At 42.1% G+C, this 22,246-nt stretch overlaps 1 protein-coding gene across 1 annotated transcript in view; it reads left to right on the top strand.

Annotated features, from left to right (window-relative positions):
* Positions 1–247: 247 nt before the first annotated feature.
* Positions 248–22,246, top strand: part of rtp (retinophilin) — a 39,488-nt gene continuing 17,489 nt past the window's right edge. Inside the window, exons 1-2 of the mRNA XM_067145988.1 lie at positions 248–275; positions 985–1,174. Coding sequence (XP_067002089.1) covers positions 266–275; positions 985–1,174 — 200 coding nt within the window. The 5' untranslated portion in view covers positions 248–265. The remainder of the gene's footprint in view (positions 276–984; positions 1,175–22,246) is intronic.

Here is a 22,246-nt window from a genome sequence, read left to right on the forward strand (position 1 = left end):
AATAATAATAATAATAATAATAATAATAATAATAATAATAATAATAATCAAGTAGCTGCATAACCCAATGTAAATCTTATGGCTTTGGAAAGCTGCTCAAGTGTCATGCAGTCAATATAGTCGCTCAATATTCTCGATAATTTCTACATACTACATTCAACGATCTACTTCTGCAAGAAGCCAACTAGGAGCTGGTAATTCGTTTAGAGGCTCGCGGTGTGAGCATTAGTAGGGGTTTGGGGCCGACAGTCGCAAACAGTTCATCATGGCGGAAGGTAGCGTATATAGTGTTTAGTGTAGGGTTGTGCTGAATAGTCTTCTTATGTTGGATTGCAAGAAACTGTAGCTTTTTAATTTTCCACCCTCATCGTCCATAGTTTACGTGGATTATTTGATCAAGTGATAGGGAGGGATTCAGATGGGTGAAAATGTAATAGGTCCGCCTCTGTGGTGTAGCGGTTAGTGTGCTTAGCTGCCACCCTCGGAGGCCCGGGTTCGATTCCCGACTCTGAAACGAAATTTGAGAAGTGGTACGTGGACTGGAAACGGTCGACTCAGCCTCGCAGGTCAACAGAGTAGGGGAGGTTTCGAAGTGTTTTTCCGTGGTTTCCCACTTCTTCTCCAGGCAAATGTCGGGGTCGTACCTAACTTAAGGCCACGACCAGCTTCCTTCCCTTTCCCTTCCGATCTGTCCCCTCCCCCCACAAGGACCCTGTGCAGCGTAGCAGGTGAGAGCCACCTTGGCGAGGTGCTGGTCCTCCTCCCAATTGTACCCCAACCGAACGTCTCACGCCTTTGAGGCGGTAGAGGTGGGGTTCCTGGCATTCGAGGAAGTTAAACGGATAGGGAAATGACGAAATTAGGCAACAAATTTTACCACAAACTTGTGCCTCTACCAATCGCCTATTGCTTGTAGTGCTAGATCTATATTCGCTTTGTTTTCAACCCCTTTTGCATTAACTCTGAGGAACGATTCGATCACAGTGGTTGGTGTGGTTAAATGCGGAGCGTACCGCTACGAAGACAACACACGGTACGTGGGGGACTGGAACCAGCGAGGGCAGAAGCACGGTGTGGGGCATCTACGTCTCCCGGATGGTACTCGATACGATGGAGGATTTCAGAACGGTCTGTGTTCGGGACTGGGCGTCATGTGTTTCCCGGATGGAGCTAAGTAAGTACACAGTCCATTGATAAAGGTGATCTTGATTTCCTTATCGATATTAGTAGGGAAATTATGTTTAGGCAGAATGCAAACGTATTTAACCAAGGCACAAGTGTATCCTAGACCACACAACGGTTCTGCAGTGAGATTTACTTAACTGAAGAGCGGCTAGATCAGACTTGCGCCTTGTTCAAATACGTAGGCATTCTAACCTACGTAGATCGAGTCATAAGTCATGGCAACTACTTTTTTCTTCGCGAACAGGAGACAACACGGAAAATCTAAGATATGTATTTGGAAACGTACGGTATGTACTTGCCACTAGATGGTGTATGTAAACAACAGTGTGAGAGCGTCACAAAATGAAAGTCAGCAAGCAGGAGCAACGATCGTATATTAAAACAGCAGTTCTCCGCGGCAGAAATGCACGCCAATACCATGCAGAGCTGCGGGAAGCATTAGGTGTGCATGCCATGCCCTATAGAACAGTGGCGAGGTGGGTGGAGACGTTCAAACGGGGTAGAGTATCAACTGCTGATTTGTCTCGCCCAGGCTGTCCAGTGTCCATGGACAAAGACGTACGGATAATGGTCTGTAACCAGGTCTGTAACCACTGGAGACCTGTCCTTTGCACGTAGTCTTGTGTATTTGAAGTCTTCTTCTTCTTCTTATTGCGTTACGGCCTCTGTAGGACCACGGACAGCTCCTTCATGGATTGCATTTTCTTCTTCTCCTCCCAGAACCTCTTCATCCTTTCTCTTCTTCTCTCCCGCTCTTCTTCCGAGATATTCAGTATCCTCTTCTCTTGTCTACTCCACTGGTGACTCTCAATCCTTTTCCTGTATCCATCCCTATCACTGATCTCTGGCATATTAGTCGGTATGTACTTGCTTTTCCAATTTTCCTTTTCTTCCACCTTGATCCCCAATTCTGACCAATCTTTCCGGAGTTCAACTACCCACTTGGTTCCTGTCTTTCCTCGTGTCCTCGCTGTTGTTTTCCATACTCTTTTCGTCATTCTATCCATATTCATCCTGATTACATGTCCCGCAAACCGTGCTCTTTTCAGTCTGATTTCTTCTGAGATTGTCCTCATGTTCCGGTATAGTTCTTCCCTGGGTCTCCTCATCCATCTCTCACCTCCTCTCTTAGGGCCTAGTATTTTCCTCAATATTTTTCTCTCTTCTTTCTCTACTTGTTCCGCACCATTTCTTCCTAGTGCTATTGTCTCAGCAGCATATAATACAGCATTTCTCACCGTTGCCTTGTAATGTCTGATCTTTGCGTCTGGAGATATATTCCTTTTATTGTATATATCTCTGGTCATACAGAAGGCTGATCGCATCTTCTTTATCCTCTCTGTTATTCCCGCATTGCTCCTATTCCTTCCTGTTATAAATTCTCCTAGGTACTTGAATTTGTCCACCTTTTGCACGGTGCCTTCCGGTGTTGTCCAATCCTCAGTGGTATTCAATGTCTTTGTCTTGTTGTAGGCGATCCTCAGTCCTACCCTTCCGGCTATATTGCTTAAGTTGTTGAGTTGTGTCTTTGCATCTTCTTCTGTCTCACTTACTATAGCTATGTCGTCCGCAAAGGCTAGACAATCTACTTGGGCCCTATTGTCCTTTTTGTCCCCAACATGCGTCTTTGGTATTCCCATTGTCTCATTCATTGTTCTCCACTGTCTGATGACTTCATCCAGAGCTATGTTGAACAACATTGGTGATAATCCATCTCCTTGTTTGACACCAGTGTTGATATCAAATTCTTCAGAGAGTACTCCTCTGAATCTCACCCTTGCCTTTGTGTCTGATAGAATTTCCATTATGAGTTCATGTGTAGTGCCATCTAATCCTCTGTTCTTCAGGATTCTTCCAAGAGTTTGTCTGTCGATGGAGTCATATGCCTTAGTGAAATCTACAAAGGTTACCACCGTTTTTTTGTTCTTTAAGGCCCTATGTTCTATCAGTTGTTTCAGTATAAATATCTGTTCTATGCATCCTCTTCCCTTCCTAAATCCTGCTAGGTAGTCTACAATTGTACTTTCTAACTGTTCTTCCAGTCTATTGAGCAGGACTTTCTACAACACCTTATAGCCAATCTCTAGTAGCGAAATTCCTCTATAGTTGTTTGCATCCCTCTTGTCTCCCTTCTTATGTATTGGTATTATGATCGCATTCTTCCATCCTTCTGGTAACTTCTTTGTTCTCCAAATCTGGCCGATGATGTTGGTCATGTTGTCTACTGCCTTGTCACCTCCCCACTTAATCATCTCAGCTGATATTCCATCTTCTCCGGTTGCTTTGTTATTCTTTAGATCGCTTATGGCCTGTGCGACCTCATCTCTAGTTGGAGGACATGACTCTCTCTATTCTGTGTTTGTCCCCAGCTCCAGCTCTTCTTCAGGTGGTTCACAGTTTAACAGGTCATGAAAGTATTCTGCAAGTATCCTACAGTTCTCCTTCGCACTAACTGCCAGATCCCCATTCTTATCTTATAAAGAGTTCTCTGCCTTTATATCCACTCAGGCTCTTTTTGAATTTCCCAAAAAAGTCTCTACTATTGTTTTTCCTGAAGTTGTTTTCAATTTCATCCAATTCCTGCTTCATCCTCTGTCTTTTGGTCCATCTTATGGTTCTGGCTGTTTCCTTCCTTACTCGTAGGAAAACTTCCCATTTTTCCAGGTTCTTCTTAATGCTCCAGTCTCTCCAGGCTTTCCTGCGATTCTCAACCGCTTCCTCACAGTCCGTATTCCACCACCAGTGTTTCTTTTTCTTTTCTTCCTTTCCCCATATTTCAGCCTGTTTCCTCATATTCAGCTTCATGTCATCCCATCCATTGCCAGTTTCTATTCCTTCCTCGTATTTGGAGCGATTGTGCCGTAATTTGTCTCTGCCTATATTTATTTTTCCAGTTGGTCTACTTGTCTGTGACAGTCTACCCCTGTGCGGAATCCAAAGGCACTTGATTTCTGTAAGATACTGATCTGATTCTATTCTTGTGTTCTTTCTGACCTTTGTGTTCATAATCTCTTTAGTGTTTGTCCGATTGATTGCCACATGGTCAATCTGGAATTCCCCAATGTGGGTGTATGGGCTTGCCCATGTCTTTTTCTTATTCGGTTTGGCCCTGAAGTGAGTTGTCATATTTGCTGTCTATACCATAATAAAACAATGTTTACCAATGGCGTGTGTTCCGTCACTTTCCTACGAGAATCTCCTGCAGTCAGAATTTGTCTTCAGGCACTATGCATAAGTAAATGCCCTGTATTTCCAAATGCATATCTTAGATTTTCCGTGTTGTCTCCTGTTCGCGAGCAAAAAAATAGTTGCCATGACTTATGACTCGACCATCGTATTAGGCCTAGTATCTAAAAGTCCTTTCCCTAATTTATCATTAGACTTACAATTGTACAAAAAATAAGAAAATACACAGACATATGCGAAGTTCCTGAATAATAATAATAATAATAATAATAATAATAATAATAATAATAATAATAATAATAATAATAATAATAATAATAATATTTTCGTGTGGCTATTTCTAGCCGGATGCAGCCCTTGTAAGGCAGACCCTCCGATGAGGGTGGGCGGCATCTGCCATATGTAGGTAATTGCGTATTATTGTGGTGGAGGACAGTGTTATGTGTGGTGTGTGAGTTGCAGGGATGTTGGGGACAACACAAACACCCAGTCCCGGAGCCAAGGGAAATAACCATTTAAGGTTAAAATCCACGACCGGCCGGGATTCGAACCCGGGACCCTCTGGACCAAAGGCCAGCACGCTGACCATTTAGCCATGTAGCCAAACGTGTTACTGAAAGAAACAACTCTAATATGTAACATATAGTGGAACCTCGATAGCTATCTCGAATCACCTCCGGAGCAAAATTTTATTTCGAGTCATTGAAACTTCGAGATATAGGGAATACCGTTTTTGAGCATATATAGCGCACAATTGAATCATATGTATCTACGGGCTTGTACTAATTACAGTATCTTTTACAGTATTTAAAAATACGAACAAACTCCTACTTAACGGCATCGCTTTAATTATGACCCTATGAATTAGCAAGGGAACCTTTCTATATAGAAGACCTTCGATTCAAACTACACCTCCCATCTACCCTGCAAATGGAGAAGGTACTTGAGCAGAAGCATCTGAAACAACAGGACATACCACTGGATTTTTACGCAACGGAAGCAATGGCCGATAGACGATGGACACAGGAAAATCAGGAACTAAGAAACGTAATCACTAGACTCGCCGTACACGGCTTCGATCACAAAATTTGCAAAAACATAAAATATCATGAACCGAACAAAGAATGTATATATTCTCTGTGTGAGAATCCATGCGACAAATACCACATAACACTGTGTAGTAAAAGGGAAAAGAGCATAGTTGACTATAACAAAGACTAAACTGCCTCGAGCATCTGTGAATCGCAGTATAGAGTGTGACAATATTTCATGCTTATTTTGCAACCTTGAAACCTATTGTTGTATCCCATTGTACGGTCATGTGGCTGCAATAAATTCTTATTCCATTACGACCCTTATTAAAGTAACATTTTAGAAGATAGAATACAGTACATACAGTAGTGGAACAAGAAACATAGGCCTACCTCCATTAACACCTTTGGAAAAAATCGTTATTATCTTCTGTTTTTTTACTGTTAACCTTCTTTTCTTCCACATAATTTTCAACAACATCATTTATTCCTGCGAGAAACACTGTCATTTATATTCGACTCACTCTGTACGTAGGTTCGAAACATGTAGCCAACATTCATAAATGGAGCTTGTCATTAACGACTTCCGGGGTTGCTTTTGTACGTGACCAGTAATTACTTCACATCCGAAAAAACAACCAGGCTTCGCCGATTTTCCGATCATTAGATGTTTGTTTTTCCGTTCCTATCATATTAGCTCCCAGGATCACTGTAAGCATTCTTTACTTGTTAACTCTTCCCCACAGACTACAAATGCTGTATTGCACAGTCAATGTTGTGTAAAATTCGAGTTACAGAGTATTTTTTTGCTGCAAGGGAGGAAATGTTTGCTTCGAGAAATCGAGAAATTCGTGTAACCGAACTTCTAGTAATAGAGAAATAAATATTCTTTCTTCTTTCTTAATCTGTTTACCATCCAGGGTTGTTTTCTCCCTCGGACTCAGCGAGGGCTCCCACCGCTACCGTCGCAAGGGCAGTGTCCTGGAGCGTGGGTCGGGGATACAACTGAGGAAAAGGGCCAGTGCCTCGCCCAGGCAGCCTTACCTGCTATACTGAACAGGGATGGACAAGGAAGAGGAAAGAAAGCGACCGTGGCCTTCAGTTAGGTATCATCCCGGCATTTGCCTGGAGGAGAAGTGGGAAACCACGGAAAACACTTTCAGGATGACTGAGGTGGGAATCTAAACCTCTCTACTCAGTTGACCTCCTGAGGCTGAGTGGACCCCGTTCCAGCCCTCATACCACTTTTCAAATTTCGTGGCAGAGCCGGGAATCGAACCCGGACCTCCGGAGGTGGCATCTAATCATGCTAACCACTACACCACAGAGGTGAACGAGATATAAATACACGTGAAGACTAGGACAAATGGCCGGGAGAGTGAAGTTATTTCGAGATACTGAAAATTCGACTAATGGAGGTTCGAGATATCGAGGTTCGACTGTACCTGTATAGAGGGAATTATGTTCCCTCAGGGGCGAATTTAGGTACCTGGCACCTCTAGGAAGAAATAGTTAACTTTTACGTTACGAGGAGGGGCGGAGCCAAGGGAGGGTTACTGGGTATAGGCTACTCCCCCGCCCCCATCACAGGAAATAAACAGAAACTGACAATAAACAACAAGCTAAATAAATATTCAGAGACGTAATTGTAGAACCAAGAGATCTGTTGCATCTGTTTTCTAAGAAGCCTCGAAAGTTTGATTTTAGATTGTAACCTGAATATACTATTCGCTGTAACTGTTGACCTTGATCGTTTTGTTCTTGTTCTGTATTTTAATGTACCCGGGCTGAGTGGCTCAGACGGTTGATGGGCTGGCCTTCTGACCCCAACTTTGCAGGTTCGATCCTGGCTCAGTCCGGTGGTATTTGAAAGTGGTCAAATACGTCAGCATCGTGTCGGTAGATTTACTGGCATGTCAAAGAACTCCTGCGGGACTAAATTCCGGCAGCTATAGGCGTCTCCGAAAACCGTAATTGCAGTTAGTGGGACGTAACGCAAACAACATTAAAATATTTGAATGTAAGATTTTGTAATTGATGCAAGTGTGTAGTGTACTAGTATAACTTGGAAACAATTCTCTAAACCCATGGGTAAACAGTGAAAATATCGAGCTCGGTTAGTAGGTGTTGTTATTATTATTATTATTATTATTATTATTATTATTATTATTATTATCTACGTAGTTATGTACGGACTTTATTCGATATAAATTGTAGTCGTATCGTTTATTATTAGTGTGTTGCATGATCTGTCTTGTATAACAGAACATGTGAGGTTATGTCACGATTTAAAAAAAAATGCTATTTGTTCGGGGCGTCGACCCATGTGGATCTTTTGCCCCTACTGGCACCATATTGTATGAACCTGCGTGTAATTGGAATGACGGTAGTGTGGAATGTTGTGTGTGAGGAAAGGAAGATTAAGGACGTCTTTATTAACCTTGGTTGTAACTATAACCCCCCCCCCCCTTCTGCCGATGCTGGCTATGCTACTAGTTACGAGCGAGATATTTACGTCCGGACTGAATTTCGAAATTAGTAATGTAAAGTGATCAATTTAGTGGCTGTTGCGTACAATATTTTATTTCATACTGTGGTGAATTTATTTATTTTAAATTAAATGAATGTAATTATAAATAATTCGTCACGACGCAAATCGTCCCTCTTTGATCCATGCGTTAATGTTTTCTTGATTTTCTGTTCGTGTCTTGTTATGAACGGTATAAGAGCTGTGTACACGGGGTTATATTCTAATAGAACATAACAGTTAATATTATTTGAAGCAATGAACAGTCCACTAAGTTACCAGAGTCGAAACATGGGCCTCTGTTCTTGGATTACTAAAGGAAGAAAAAAGGAACAATGATATCCAGTGATATATGCGATATTTACTTACTTACTTACTTACTTACAGGTACTTAATCTGTTTACCCTCCAGGGTTGGTTTTTCCCTCGGATTCAGCAAGGGACCCCATCTCCACCGCCACAAGTGCAGTGTCCTGGAGCGGGTGACATTGGATCGTGGATACAACTGGGGAGGATGACCAGTACCTCGCCCAGCCGGCCTCACCTGCTATGCTGAACAGGGGCCTTGGTAGGGGATGGGAAGATTGGAAGGAATAGACAAGGAGTAGGGAAGGAAGCGGCCGTGGCCTTAAGTTAGGTACCATCCCGGCATTTGCCTGGAGGAGAAGTGGGAAACCACGGAAAACCACTTCCAGGATGGCTGAGGTGGGAATCGGACCCACCTCTACTTATTTGACCTCCCGAGGCTGAGTGGACCCCGTTCCAGCCCACATACCTTTTTTCAGTTTTCGTGGCGTAGCCGGTAATCGAACTCGGACCTCCGGGGGCGGCAGCTAATGATATATGCGATATTTATCTGTTGGAAATGTTTAACCTATACAATAGTCAGTATTTGAAGGCAGCAGGTTCCTTGAGCTGGGAATGCAGAGACGCCAATGTTTGTGTAGATGGGTAGGGAAACAGGACGAGAGACAATTCAACAAGTTTGGTGTTCTTTGATTCATGATCTCTGTGACTATCCGTGTTTAGTACGTTACTGCGAAGCGGAGTTCCACTAAACAGAGACGATTATTTAATAAACTAGTGCAGAAAATAATTACAGTATGGTAAAATATCATTTTCCGTCCGACTCATTGGCTGAATGGTCAGCGTTGAAGCCTTCGGTTCAGAGGGTCCCGGGTTCGATTCTAGGCCTGTTCGGGGATTTTAATCGCATTTGATTAATTCTTCTGGCCCGGGGACTGGGTGTTTGTGTTTGTCCCACCACTTTCATCTTCATATTCATACACCACACTACACTACCAACCACCACAGAAACACGCAATAGTGACTACATCCCTCTATATAGGGTTGGCGTCAGGAAGGGCATCCGGCCGGAAAACAGGGCCAAATTCACGCGACGCAGTTCGCACCCGAGACCCCACAGATCTGGGAAAACGCGGTAGAAAATAAGAATAAGAAGAAAATGTCATTTTCCGTTCTCTTTTGAGTGCGGGAAGAAGGCAATTACCGTACGTCATAGTATACTTCGACATGAATGTACCACCAGGTAGCTTACATCTATACGTACCGTACCTAAATAAATAATAATAATAATAATAATAATAATAATAATAATAATAATAATAATAATAATAATAATAATAATAATATACATGAATATTGAACTCACCACACTCAAGTCTGGCAACAAGTGGTTTACACGGCTTGGTTTCTCTGTTACAAATTCGTCGATCACTTCTCCGCACTGTAATCTAGTTGCTGTGGCAAGACTGTTTTGACTTGATCTTGCGACGTACTGTAGATTATCGTAAATAATTCTCGAGTCTTTAGAGGAATGAGAAAGATCTATCGGACAAACAATTGGTTGCAGGAGTTGACAAAAGTATTTGTAATGTAGTCTCTTAATTAGGAAACATTTCTTGAATGTGATTTATCAAACAGCAATTAATACAATGTGTTTATGTAGGATGTTTTTATTTCGTAGCCTCAAATGAACATCACTCAAACGTTTTTCCAAGTCGTTCCTTGTAACGCTCTCGCAGTTTTCTAGCACATTTTAATAAGTAATCGGAAGGTTATCACATGAGAAGACATGACATTGAAAAGAAGTACTAATGATCGCATTGTGACGATGTGACGTTATTACTAAAACAAAACCTGCCCTCTTTCCGTTACCAGACCGTACATTAAATTTGAGGCGATTGTTGCCAACGTTATTCACATCCATTTCACTGCGATTTAAGTTCTAGAATTGTGAATAAAATATTTTTCTTAAACAGTAACAGCTTACAACCCACGATCTCAAGCAGCTGCCTAGTCTTCCTAGGACTAAATACGCCTCTGACCTACAGGTGTAATATTGCATCAATTTTTATGTATTTATCTACTGTCCATCTTTACTGTCACGTTACATGGTACATATTTTAGATGAACTATACGGCACATGACAAAAGTAAATTAAGATTTTTACAGCTCCTATAATGAATACTATTTAATTAATGTTTTAGTATCTCTTAAAATATGTTACCAATCATAATGTGAAATCTCCTGAGTATTTTATCATAGAATATTGAACATTCTGCATACGTGTTATAACATAATTGCTTTAGCACGATTGCAATGTGTATGTCGATTGTTTCTGCTTCTTGTATTATTATTTTTACTTAAAGTTTTCTGTGACAGATTCAGTGAAATGAGATATCCGGCTTCATGACTAAATGGTTAGCTCACTGCCCTTTGGACCAAGAGTTCTCAGTTTCGATTTCCAGCTGGTTCGGTGATTTTAACTTTCATTGCTTAATTCCTCTGCCTCGGGGACTAGGTGTTTATGCCGTCTTAAACTCTTTTGCTAGTGGCTTTACGTCGCACCGACACAGAAAGGTCTTATGGCGAAGATGGGATAGGAAAGGGCTAGGAGTTGGAAGGAAGCGGCAATGGCCTTACAGCCCCAGCATTTCTTAAACATTTAGAATTCCTTGCAGGTAGGGCTCCATCCTCACAGATGCGCAGGTTCCTTATAACCGAGCTCGATCTATAGCTGCAGTAGCTTAATTGCGGCCAGTATCCAGTATTCGAAAGATAGTGGGTTCGAACCCCTGAAGATGGTTTTTCGTGTTTTCCCAGCCAAATGCCGGGACTGTGCCTTAATTAAGGCTACGGCCGCTTCCTTCCGCTCCTAGCCAAAGACATGTCTGCGACGATGCGACGTAAAGCAACTTGTAAAAACAGGAAAAAAGTATTTCCGAGCTTGGATGTCGCTCCGGATTTCCTTTTCCCTGAAAAATAATCGACACAGCAAGTAATGTAATGTCCTCAAAATATGTATGCTTGATACAATATCTTGTTTGCGCCAATGGGTTCCTTGTAAGATTTTATTAAACCTAGATCCATCTTTGTGAGATACAGTGTAGACTAGAACAGAAGTATTACTTTCACTATAACGAATGGAAGGAATTAGTGTTATCACTCTCGCCCTGGTTGGTGAGTCAGCCGCCAGTGAGCGCTGCGAGCGACAGTGCCGATTACCAAACACGTGTTTGCATCTCCCGGCTCCATAAGTTGGTACTCGAGATGTAGGCGTTCAGTCGGCAGTTGCAGAGTAGGTTTCAGCCTACAAGTGGGTACGGCTGGTACGTGGTCCGACAGTTCTGCACTCCGGCCGACCTACCGAACAGAGGAAGGGTCGCCACAGCTCTACCTTGGAGCTCCCTTAGAGGGTAACGCCCTCCCTCAGGCCAGGAGATTTGTTACGGTGAAGGAGATGCTCGAAGAATGTAATGGGATTGGCGGCCGTGCCCTATACTAGGAACTGTCCCGGCGTTCGCCTTAGTGCAGGAGAATGGAAAACCACGGAAAACCATTCTCAGGACAGCTGATGGTGCGGGCCAGCCGATCCCCATCTCACGAATGCAGAGGCATAGAACCACGGTAGAGCCATGGCCAGCCCTCTTCTGCTCGGTTGGCCGGTCAGAGTGCAGAGCTATTGGACCACGGACCAACCGTGGTCACTTATGGGCCGAGACCCACTCTGCATCTACCGACCCAATGTCGAAAGGCAAATACAGTGTCAGTAATGTTCCATATGCATGATATCAAGCAGTGAGAAATTTATAAGTGTTTGTTATATCATAATTACGCCGTTCTGTTCCGTACCGTGTTGTAGGATCGGGATGCAATAAAATACTCGATGTTAGTCAATTTTTCCTGTTGGTGGAAGAAACCTACAATCTAAATGTAGGCCGGCAGGGTAGGAGAGGTGGTGGTATACACTTTCTAATCGTCAGATTGCGTGCCAAAAGACTGAATTCAGTTCCAAATATCTGCGCAGTGTTCGTATGCAGCGAGGGTATATGACGCTGTTGATGGTGATTCGTCGTCAGATGCCGCGTTAAGTCTAGAGCAGACACCTTGTTGTTATTCGACAGGCATCATCATAGGCATTTATTCGTCAACGAATATATAGTAAATAAATACAATGCCATTTGGACGTATTAATTGTGTCGTCGCAGATGGTTGAACAGTCCAATTCTGGATGCACAGATTTTATTGCTGTGGCAGCACACACTAGTTGTTGCAGCAGATGGTTGTGCAAGAACACCTTCCCTTGCATTCGCTCGTTCTTTCCTGCGGTTCCTCCTCTCAGCTTCTAATCTTCTCCTATCTTGTTCTAGATATTCAACTCCGTTGTATACAATGCTAGGCCATTTGGGCCTATCCTCGGCTGTAGTTTCCCAGTTGACCGTATCAATATGACATATTTTGAGATTATACTTTAGAACATCCTTATATCGTTGGTTACGCTGGCCATTCTTTAGTTGGGAGTACATGATTTTCTTTGGGAGGCGTGTGTCTGGCATGCGGACGATATGACCAGCCCAGCGTAGCTGATGCCTGACTATCTTTACGGACATCAACATAAATCCCACCCAGACGCGCAGGTCGCCTATGGCCGTCAAATAGAAAAACCTGTATTAGGTGAGCCGAACACTCCCGGCACTAACATCATGCACTATAAATAAATAAGAAAGACGGGTGGCCTAACTAAGTATATTTTCACTCCAAACTCCCGTTGTGCGGGCAACCTCTCTGCTTTGTATGTGCAGCGGGACGCTCTAATCTGAAGGAGAAAGCTCCGCGTTATGAAATGAAGAAAAAAATTGCATATACAGTAATTCCATCACCATGCAGTACCATTCTATTTACAAAATATGTTTGCGATCCCACCTTCGTGTTCCACACAAAGCACTACACATCTCATAACGCTTTCTGGACCCATGAAGGGTATGATACTTTCACTTACTGCCCTTACCGGGCGAGTTGGCCGTGCGGTTAGGGGCGCGTAGCTGTCAGCTTGCATCCGGGATATTCTGGATTCGAACCCCACTGTCGGTAGCCCTGAAGATGGTTTTCTTTTGTTTTCCATTTTCACACCAGGAAAATGCTGGGGCTGTACCTTAATTAACGCTACGGTTGTTTCCTTCCCACTCCTAGGCCTTTCCCATCCCATCATCGCCATAAGACCTACCTGTGTCGGAGCGACCTAAGGCAAATTATAATTGTAAACTTACTGCCCTAATCGACCCACAAAATCATTCATGCAGTTAAGCAATGCTGCGTAAATTATGTCATGCAAGAGCGTCTGTGGCTCAGGCGGCAGCGCACCGGCCTCTCGCCGCTGGGTTCCGTGATTCACATCCCCAGATATGTGCTAGGCAATGCGGAGGCGGGGAAGGTTTTTTCTCCGGATACTCCGGTTTTTTCTGTCGTCTTTCACTCCAGCAATACTCCCCAATATCATTTCATTTCATCTGTCAGTCATTAATCATTGACCCAGAGGAGTGCAACAGGTTTCGGCAGCCAGCACAATTTCTATCCTCGCCGCTAGGTGGGGGCTTCATTCATTCCATTCCTGACCCAGTCGAAAGACTGGAAACAGACTGTGGATTCTCATTTTTGAAGTATCTACCAAGCAACAAAAATATTCCTCGATTTTCTGCATAAACTAACTAGTCTCAACTATAAAGCTCGCGCTCCATTGGATAACAGAAAATATGCAACCGGAACATTTACCAAAACTCTACAGTGCGGGTAGTTAAAACGTCAACAAGTAACCCTCCCCTTGTGCACAAGGCTTTATGAATTTGCAGCATTCGCATTTAGTAAGAGTAGACGGTCCTGCTGTACAGATAAAGCAGAGAGTTTGGTTATGAATCGGGAGTTTGGGCTGAAACATAATTCGCCGAATTCAACCACATACAACGGCCTTGGAAATAATAGACGAATTAGGACAACTAATCACTCAGAGAAAACAAGAAAACCCCCTAATAATAGCAGGAGACTTAAACTGTAGACTGGATGTACACAATTACAAAACAAAACAAGTATTGGAGAAATTACAAAAAGATGGCCTTCTCCTATTAAATAACAGCAACATACCAACCTACATTTCTCACAATGGAACAAGCGTTGTACTCATAAAAGGAGAAATAAAACGAGAAATAACCCCTATCTGGTCAGCAAATCACACACCAATAAGAAAACATATCCCCATGAAAATAAAAATTCATGGAGATTGGTGAGCACCAAAAAAATGCCTATTATCAAGAAAAATTGACGTCGGAAAAATAGAAGGACGAATCGACCAGATAAGAAAAATAGAAACGCTGACTGAAGAATCAAGACTAGAAGAAGTGGCACAAACACTTGAGGAACTGCTAATACAAGCCGCAACCCCAAGAAAGAACCAAAAGGCGAAACATTGGTTCGACCAGGAATGCTACCTGCTAAGAAAAGAAGTACTGAAGGCCCTGCATAAACTAAAAACGAACAAGAAGAACCTTACACTCTATCAGGCGTACAACAGAAAAATAAGTCTCTATAAAACGCTCACGCGGGAAAAGAAAAAGTATACTTGGAGGAAGAGGGTAAAAGAATCGTAGAAGAGGCAAGAAAAGACCCATATATCGCTCTACGTCCCAGGACACAAGCGCAGACACACTATATAAACATGGAAAAATGGATGACACACTTTAGAAATATACTCAACAAGAAAGGAATAACAAACATCCCAGGAGGACATACCGTTCAAGATATTCACAAAAACAATCGTGGCGAGAGTCAGAGAAGAAATAGATACGTATCTACCAGAAAATCAATTCGGATTCAGGAAAGGAAGATCAGCTATTAACGCCATACAATTACTTTCTTTTTTTGTTATTTGCTTTACGTCGCACTGACACAGATATGTCTTACGGCGACGATGGGATAGGAAAGGCCTAGGAATTGGAAGGAAACGGCCATGGCTTTAATTAAGGTACAGCCCCGGCATTTGCCTGGTGTGAAAATGGGAAACCACGGAAAACCATCTTCAACGCTGCCGACAGTGAGGCTCGAACCCACTATCTCCCGATTTCTGGATACTGGCCGCACTTAAGCGACTGCAGCTATTGAGCTTGGTCATACAATTACTGCTCAATAACATATGGGAAGCCCTTGAAGGAAGAGAAAATTTTTACGTAGTGTTTATAGACTTCGCAAAAGCATTCGACCTCATAAATCGCGAACTTGTGACTCAGAAGCTGCAAGAAACCGTAAACAGAAACAATGTGTGGACTGAAACCATAAAAACGATACTAGAATGGAAAAATAAAATAAAAATCTCTGACAATATATCATTCTGATGAAAACCGATACTTCAAACGAACGGAAGGTTACAAGGTAACCCAATTAGTCCGTTAATTTTCATCCTGGCAGGAGACGAAATAATGAGAATAACCCATAAGGAAGACGTAGTATCGTACGTCTACGCCGATGATATAGTGATCGGATCAAAGGACATCACAAAACTACAAAACGCGATAAAAGATATAGAGAAATGGTGCTACAAACACAAGTTTGAAATTAATACATCAAAAACAAAAAGGATGGTATTTAGGCAAGGAGGAAAGATCCCGGAAATGGCAGAAATCTTCATAAAGAGGCAGAAAGTAGCCATAGTAAACGACTTCAAGTACCTTGGCATTACTCTGCAAACGAGTGCCAAATGCTTTACAAAGCATATAACAGAGAAAGCACAACACAGGCAGTACGGGCGGTGCACGAAATCAACTACATCAGAACACTCAGCCTAGAGACGGCGACGGCACTATATAGAACAAAAAATCATGCCTATATTAACATATGGGATAGAAATCATATGGCCGCACCTCACAGAAAAGAACCTATCCTCTCTACAAACAGTAAAAGCTCTATGCATAAAAAGAGGGATCGGAGTATCCAAGACAACAAGATCAAGACTCGGCTACCTTCTAGCGCGAGAATCCTTCCTCATTGAAGACATCTGAACACACCTGACCCTACCCAACACCAGAGCATCAGAAAATCTCCTAGCAAAAAAAAAAAAAAAAAAAAAAAAAAAAAAAAAAAAAAAAAAAAAAAAAGAGAGAGAGAGAGAGAGAGAGAGAGAGAGAGAAGACATTCCTTCAGAATTATTTGGAACTGGGGCAGTGATAGACCGGATATGGACGACATCCAGCTTCGAGCTGAGGCACGTATTCACAAGACTGGCAGTACATGGTTTCCACCATCTAATTTGTACCAACACCTCATACCATGAACCGACAGAGACATGTAAGTGCAAACTGTGTGGATACATGTGTAAACGTTACCAAGTATAACTCCGCATCAAAAGAACAAAAACAATTAAAGAATATTTAAACCAAGGCGCAAGCACGCAAGTTCAGTGTGTATACATGTACTATTTTTTCTCTCTTTCTGTATGGCTATTTGGCTGCAAGAAATATATTATTATTATTATTATTATTATTATTATTATTATTATTATTATTATTATTATTATTATTATTATTATTATTATTATTATTATTATTATAGTTCTCCGAAGTGCCTGCTATTTTAGGCAACCCAATTTACTAGGCTGTATGTAACGAAAGCACACTGAAATAAGGGCTTTTGTGCACAGCCATGACTAAAGAATGACAACAGGCTCACAAGGCCCAAACATTACACTATACGATGTTTGGCTCTGATCGTAAGTGTGAAGGTTAAACTCATAAAGAATTTGAGATCTCGATTCATGGACGCTAATTTTCACGTTTTATTGAGAATCAGCCGCACAAAATTGACTCTAGGTTTTAGAGAGATTAATCGAAATGAAAAATTCTAATAACAAACTAAACATTAGTATGAATTAATATTACGTACACTTGGTAATTTTTAATCATTCCTTACTCAGGCCTTCTGGTAATTTGAAATTTATGCATGAAAAAGGAATGTTTTGTTATTCTCATGAAATTTTTGACATCCCCCTTGGTTTATTTTCGTTCTTAAATGTTGGGAACTGAAAATGAAATTTACCTTACTTAAACAAGTATCTTGTGAGTTTATACTAGGTAAATAGTAGGGCAAAGTATCACTGGCATCAGCATTTTTATGCTGAGTCAGCACCCGTGGTCATTGACCCCCTAGTAGTGTACCTATGCGGGTTCTGACCCGAGGTCATTGATCCCTAGCATAGTAGTAGTAATTTGCGGATTCGCGTAAGAATACAAGCCTACCCTCACAGTAGCCATCTTGGAGGGGCTAACCTCACTTTTACAGTCAGATGCCCTTCGCGACGTCATATTTTGCATAAGAGAGCAAGCTTAACCTCACAGTCGTCGTCTTGGAGGGGCCTAACCTCACATTGCCTAGTTTTATGGCAGATGCCCTTCCCGATGCAATCTTGGAGGGGCCTAACCTCGCAGGGCCTAGGTTTACAGCCAGATGCCCTTCCCGACGCCATCTTGGAGGGACCAAACCTCACTTTTATGGCCAGATATCCTTCGCGTGGCCATCTTGAGTAGTAGGGCAATGGGGATTCGCATAATAGAGCACGCCTAAACTCATGGAAGGCCTAACTACACAGGGCCTAGTTTTACGGTCATGTGCCCTTCTCATTGCCATTTTGGAGGGCCCTAACTACAAATGGCCCCGTTTATACGGTCAGATACCCTTCCCGACACCGTTTTGGAGGGCCTAACTACACATGGCCCAGATTTACGGTCAGATGGTCTTCCCGTCACCATTTTGATCCCCCACCAGAGGGGGACACATTTGGCCTAAACTAGTTTTATGACCAGATGCCCTTCTCGACACCACCTTGGAGGAGCCTAAATACACAGGGCCCAGTTTTTAGGGTCAGATGCTCTTCCCGACGCCGTTTTGGAGGGCCTAACTACACAGTCGCCATCTTGGGCCTAGTTTTACGGATAGATGCACTTTCCTCCTCACAGCCGCCATTTTTGGAGAGGCCTAACTACACAGTTGCAATATTGGGCCCAGTTTTATGGACAGATGCCCTTCCCTCCTTACAGACGCCATTTTGGAGGGACCTAAGTACACAGTCGCCATGTTGGGCCCAGTTTTACGGTCAGATGCCCTTCCATCCTCCTCATCTGGCCTAGTCCCCCCTTGGAGTAGTCACTGAGCTGTGACGTAATAAGCGTGGGCGATTTAAAAATTCCGTTTTAACACGTTGCGATTTCGTCGACATTGTTATGCATGCTTAGACTTGTTCGTTATCAAGGTTACTCTCTAGTAAACTCAAGCCTTTATAGATGGTATAAGTGTGCATTTTTTTAGTCTCTGAGATACTGTGATAGAGAATAGAACGCTTTATTCCATCATGACAAGAACATTAATAGCTGGTGTACAAGGCTTTAAAGTGAACGGCAACAAATTTGTGTAAAAAGAAGTGGCGGTGTTGCACTGTGTTGTGGGCGCCAAAACTCGTCAGTTTAGTATTATGCCACCTTTCCCTTAATGTCTGCAAATAGATGAAGACAAAAAGCAGGCATAATGGATAGAAAAATATTAGGTCTGCAGTGGGAAGAAAAATGAATACCTTATCGCTTTCTATCTATGATCATGAACGCTTATTTGTCAAGAGCAGATCTTTTTTAAAGGGTTGTGAAAACCTGCGAATGCTGTAAAAAGATCTGGGATAAGGTGCCTTGTGAGTGGACTCAAGATCCTGTTTTGTCAAAGCTTCAAACGTGTAGTTTACATCATAAACAAGTAAGTTTAACTAGGAGACTTTCAGTGAGACAGTGCCGTACATGGCAACTCATTAAACTGTATCACGGACCTAAAACTAACGAGTTGTCTTCCCTTATAAACACTTATCATGGCTGCGAAAACAGTAAGAAAATTGTCGCAGAAAAAAGGTGAAGAGACGTGCTGTGAGAAAGGTGAGGAAGCATGCTGGGCATTGACTCATCAATAAGGTGATTGATCTTCTTCCTTTTGAGCTTCGTCTTCCTAGTTACCAGTGCTGTGGCCCTGGAACTCGACTTGATGTCCGCTTGGCACGTGGTGATCCTGGTATTAATATGTTAGATGCTGCCTGCAAAGAATATGACATTGCTTATCGTAAAAACAATCCTGAACCAAGACGTGTAGCTGATGAAAATCTGTATCGTAAAGCTATGCAGCGTGTGTCGTCACCTAATGCTACAGTTGCTGAGAAGATAGCAGCACTTGTCGTTGCCGGTGCAATGAAAGGAAAACTGTTACTGGGTGGTGTCATTAAACAGCGAACACAGTAAAAATAATCTATGTAAGAAAGGACAGAACAGATTTACTTGAAGAAAAATGTATATATTCTAAAATAAATACGAATTGTGAAACATGTTGCAGGTATCGTTTCATTTTTAAATATTAATCCTCCCCTACAGTATGTCCTAAATTAACTAGTAGTAATGATGTTGACTTGCAAGTTTAATCTTGTCTTATGATATAGTAGACAGGAGAGGTAGAGATTCGTGAATTAAAAAACTCAAGTTTTAAAGTACATCCTCTTTATTAATCCATGAATAGAAGTTGTTATTAAAACAAAGCCATTTGACATAGAGTTTATTTCCACAACGTCGAATAACACGTTCGATTAAATAGTGATCAGGTTACTTTGTTTCCTGCAGTTCTTCGATGTAGAATCCTCCTTCAATGGCTGTCCTGAAAGATCCCGAAGTAAATACGTAACTGGATTAGTAAGCTTAACACTCCTGATTTGAAAAAATTTCTTGCTCCAGTTAGGGATGTATCCTTTTGCAAAGATAGACTTGTGTTTGCTGATGCGAACGAAATCACCTTTTTAAAGCGATGGTGGCGCGGGTGAGCCGTTTTATTACAAGATGAATAGCATCCAAGCCTGGTGTATTCTTAGTACACGAGTACAGGTAGCAGTTCAATCCAACGATAAGAACCTTGAGCTGTAAATTCTCGCCACATCATTGTTTTGAGTGTACGATTAAAGCATTCTACAACACTTACCTTGAGATAGTTGAACGTAGAGTAGTATGAATGCCAAGTAACTTGAGGTAAGAAGAAAAACCCTTGGTGTAAAACTCTTTACCTTGATAGGTTTGAAGAAGCCTTGGGCAACGTTTGGATTATTCAATAATATGTTTAAATTCGTTTTTGACTTGAACTGCTGTCTTAGAACGCGCGGTTATGCAAAAACAAACTTAGAGTACACATCGATGCCAGTAAATAGATATACCCCGTATTGCTAGAGGCATATGGAATCATTTCTACTAAGTCTGCTTGCCAGAGATCACCTTTTCCGCGTGTAATAACGCGTCTGCGACAGTAGGTGCGACGTGCTGGTTTATGTAACTCGTGTGCGATGCTTATCTTTACAGGCGGTGTCTTATCTTGATGAGCTATTACTGAATAATACCCGCATGACGTAATTCTCTCTCTATTTCTAGAATTTCTGATTCGTGACCTGTGTGACTAGCATCTTGCGAAGCTCTTAGAAGTTGTAATCGTTCAACGAGTAAGTTAGGGTCTTTCCAGTATCTTACGTCTACATACGGCAGCAAAGGCTTGTAGCTAACATTAAGACCACGTGCAGTCGGTTGATGGTTCTGTCCTCTTGTAATTACGTCGTGTTGCGTCAGTAGCAAAAAGTATTGCTTTATATATTTTTAAATCATCCTGTAAAATTATATCCTTGTCAGATATTCGTGAGAAAAGAAGTTCTAAGTGTCCTTTAGTAGGTTTATAGGTAACACCTTTTGAGATGAGTCTGTTGCGATTAATCTTAACATTTGCATTACCTATCCAGAAACAGTCGTCTTCATGGCGAATGCCGTAGGTTGTGTCAGTTTGTATTTCGAATAAAAGTCTTAAACTGATTAGGATACTCTGGCGTAATCATAACCTCAGACAAAGAAGGTAGATATTGTATTGATGTAGTAGGTGTTTCAGCATTAACATCCGTAGTTAAAAACTTAACACGCTTAGATGGTGAAGTATCCTCTTCTTCGTCCCTATCCTGCTTCACCTCTTCCTCACCCCGCTTTTCTTCTTCATGCTTTTCTTGTCCATGCTTCTCTTTATTATAAGATGATTGCATAGAAACAAGACTTGTAGTAGACTGGGGCAATGAAGAAAAATTGAAAACTTCTTTCAATGGTGTACCTAGTTCAAAAATAAATCAGTGTCTACTTGAATACGTTTCAGCTCTTTAAATTTTCGTCGAATGTTGTTTCGAGCACGGATTATATGTTTTGTAATCTCTTTGCTGGGTGTTAACATGATGTTGGTTTTTGATCATGTGGGCCGGCCCCGTGGTGTAGGGGTAGCGCGCCTGCCTCTCCCCTGGAGGCCCCGGGTTCGATTCCCGGCCAGGTCAGGGATTTTTACCTGGACCTGAGGGCTGGTTCGAAGTCCACTCAGCCTACGTGATTAGAATTTAGGAGCTATCTAACGGTGAGATAGCGGCCCCGGTCTAGAAAGCCAAGAATAACGGCCGAGAGGATTCGTCGTGCTGACTACACGACACCTCGTAACCTGCAGGCCTTCGGGCTGAGCAGCGGCCGCTTGGCATGCCAAGGCCCTTCAAGGGCTGTAGTGCCATGGGGTTTGGTTTTTTGTTTTGATCAAGTGGTGACTGTAACTCTGTGGTGATGCATATAAAATGATCAAAACCCATGTGATATCGTCCACAATAAACATCACTTTCGTTATCAGTAACTAAAAAGCCGTCACGATGTGATGACCAGTATGTAGCACACATACGTTTAAAGTCATTGAATGTCATATCAATGTTAACATGATCATCATAGACATGCCGCATGTTGCTCTCAATTTGCCGAAAAAGCACGATAATATTTGCGTTGTCGCTTATCAACTGCTTAGGCACACGAGAATAGGCTTGACATAAATAGATGCAATCTACGTATTTATGTCGCCCCATACTAAAGTATGTACGAATTAAATTTTGCTGTTCTGTTGCGACATCATCAAAG

This window comes from Anabrus simplex, chromosome 1 (genome assembly GCF_040414725.1).
Source record: "Anabrus simplex isolate iqAnaSimp1 chromosome 1, ASM4041472v1, whole genome shotgun sequence".
NCBI lineage: Eukaryota > Metazoa > Arthropoda > Insecta > Orthoptera > Tettigoniidae > Anabrus > Anabrus simplex.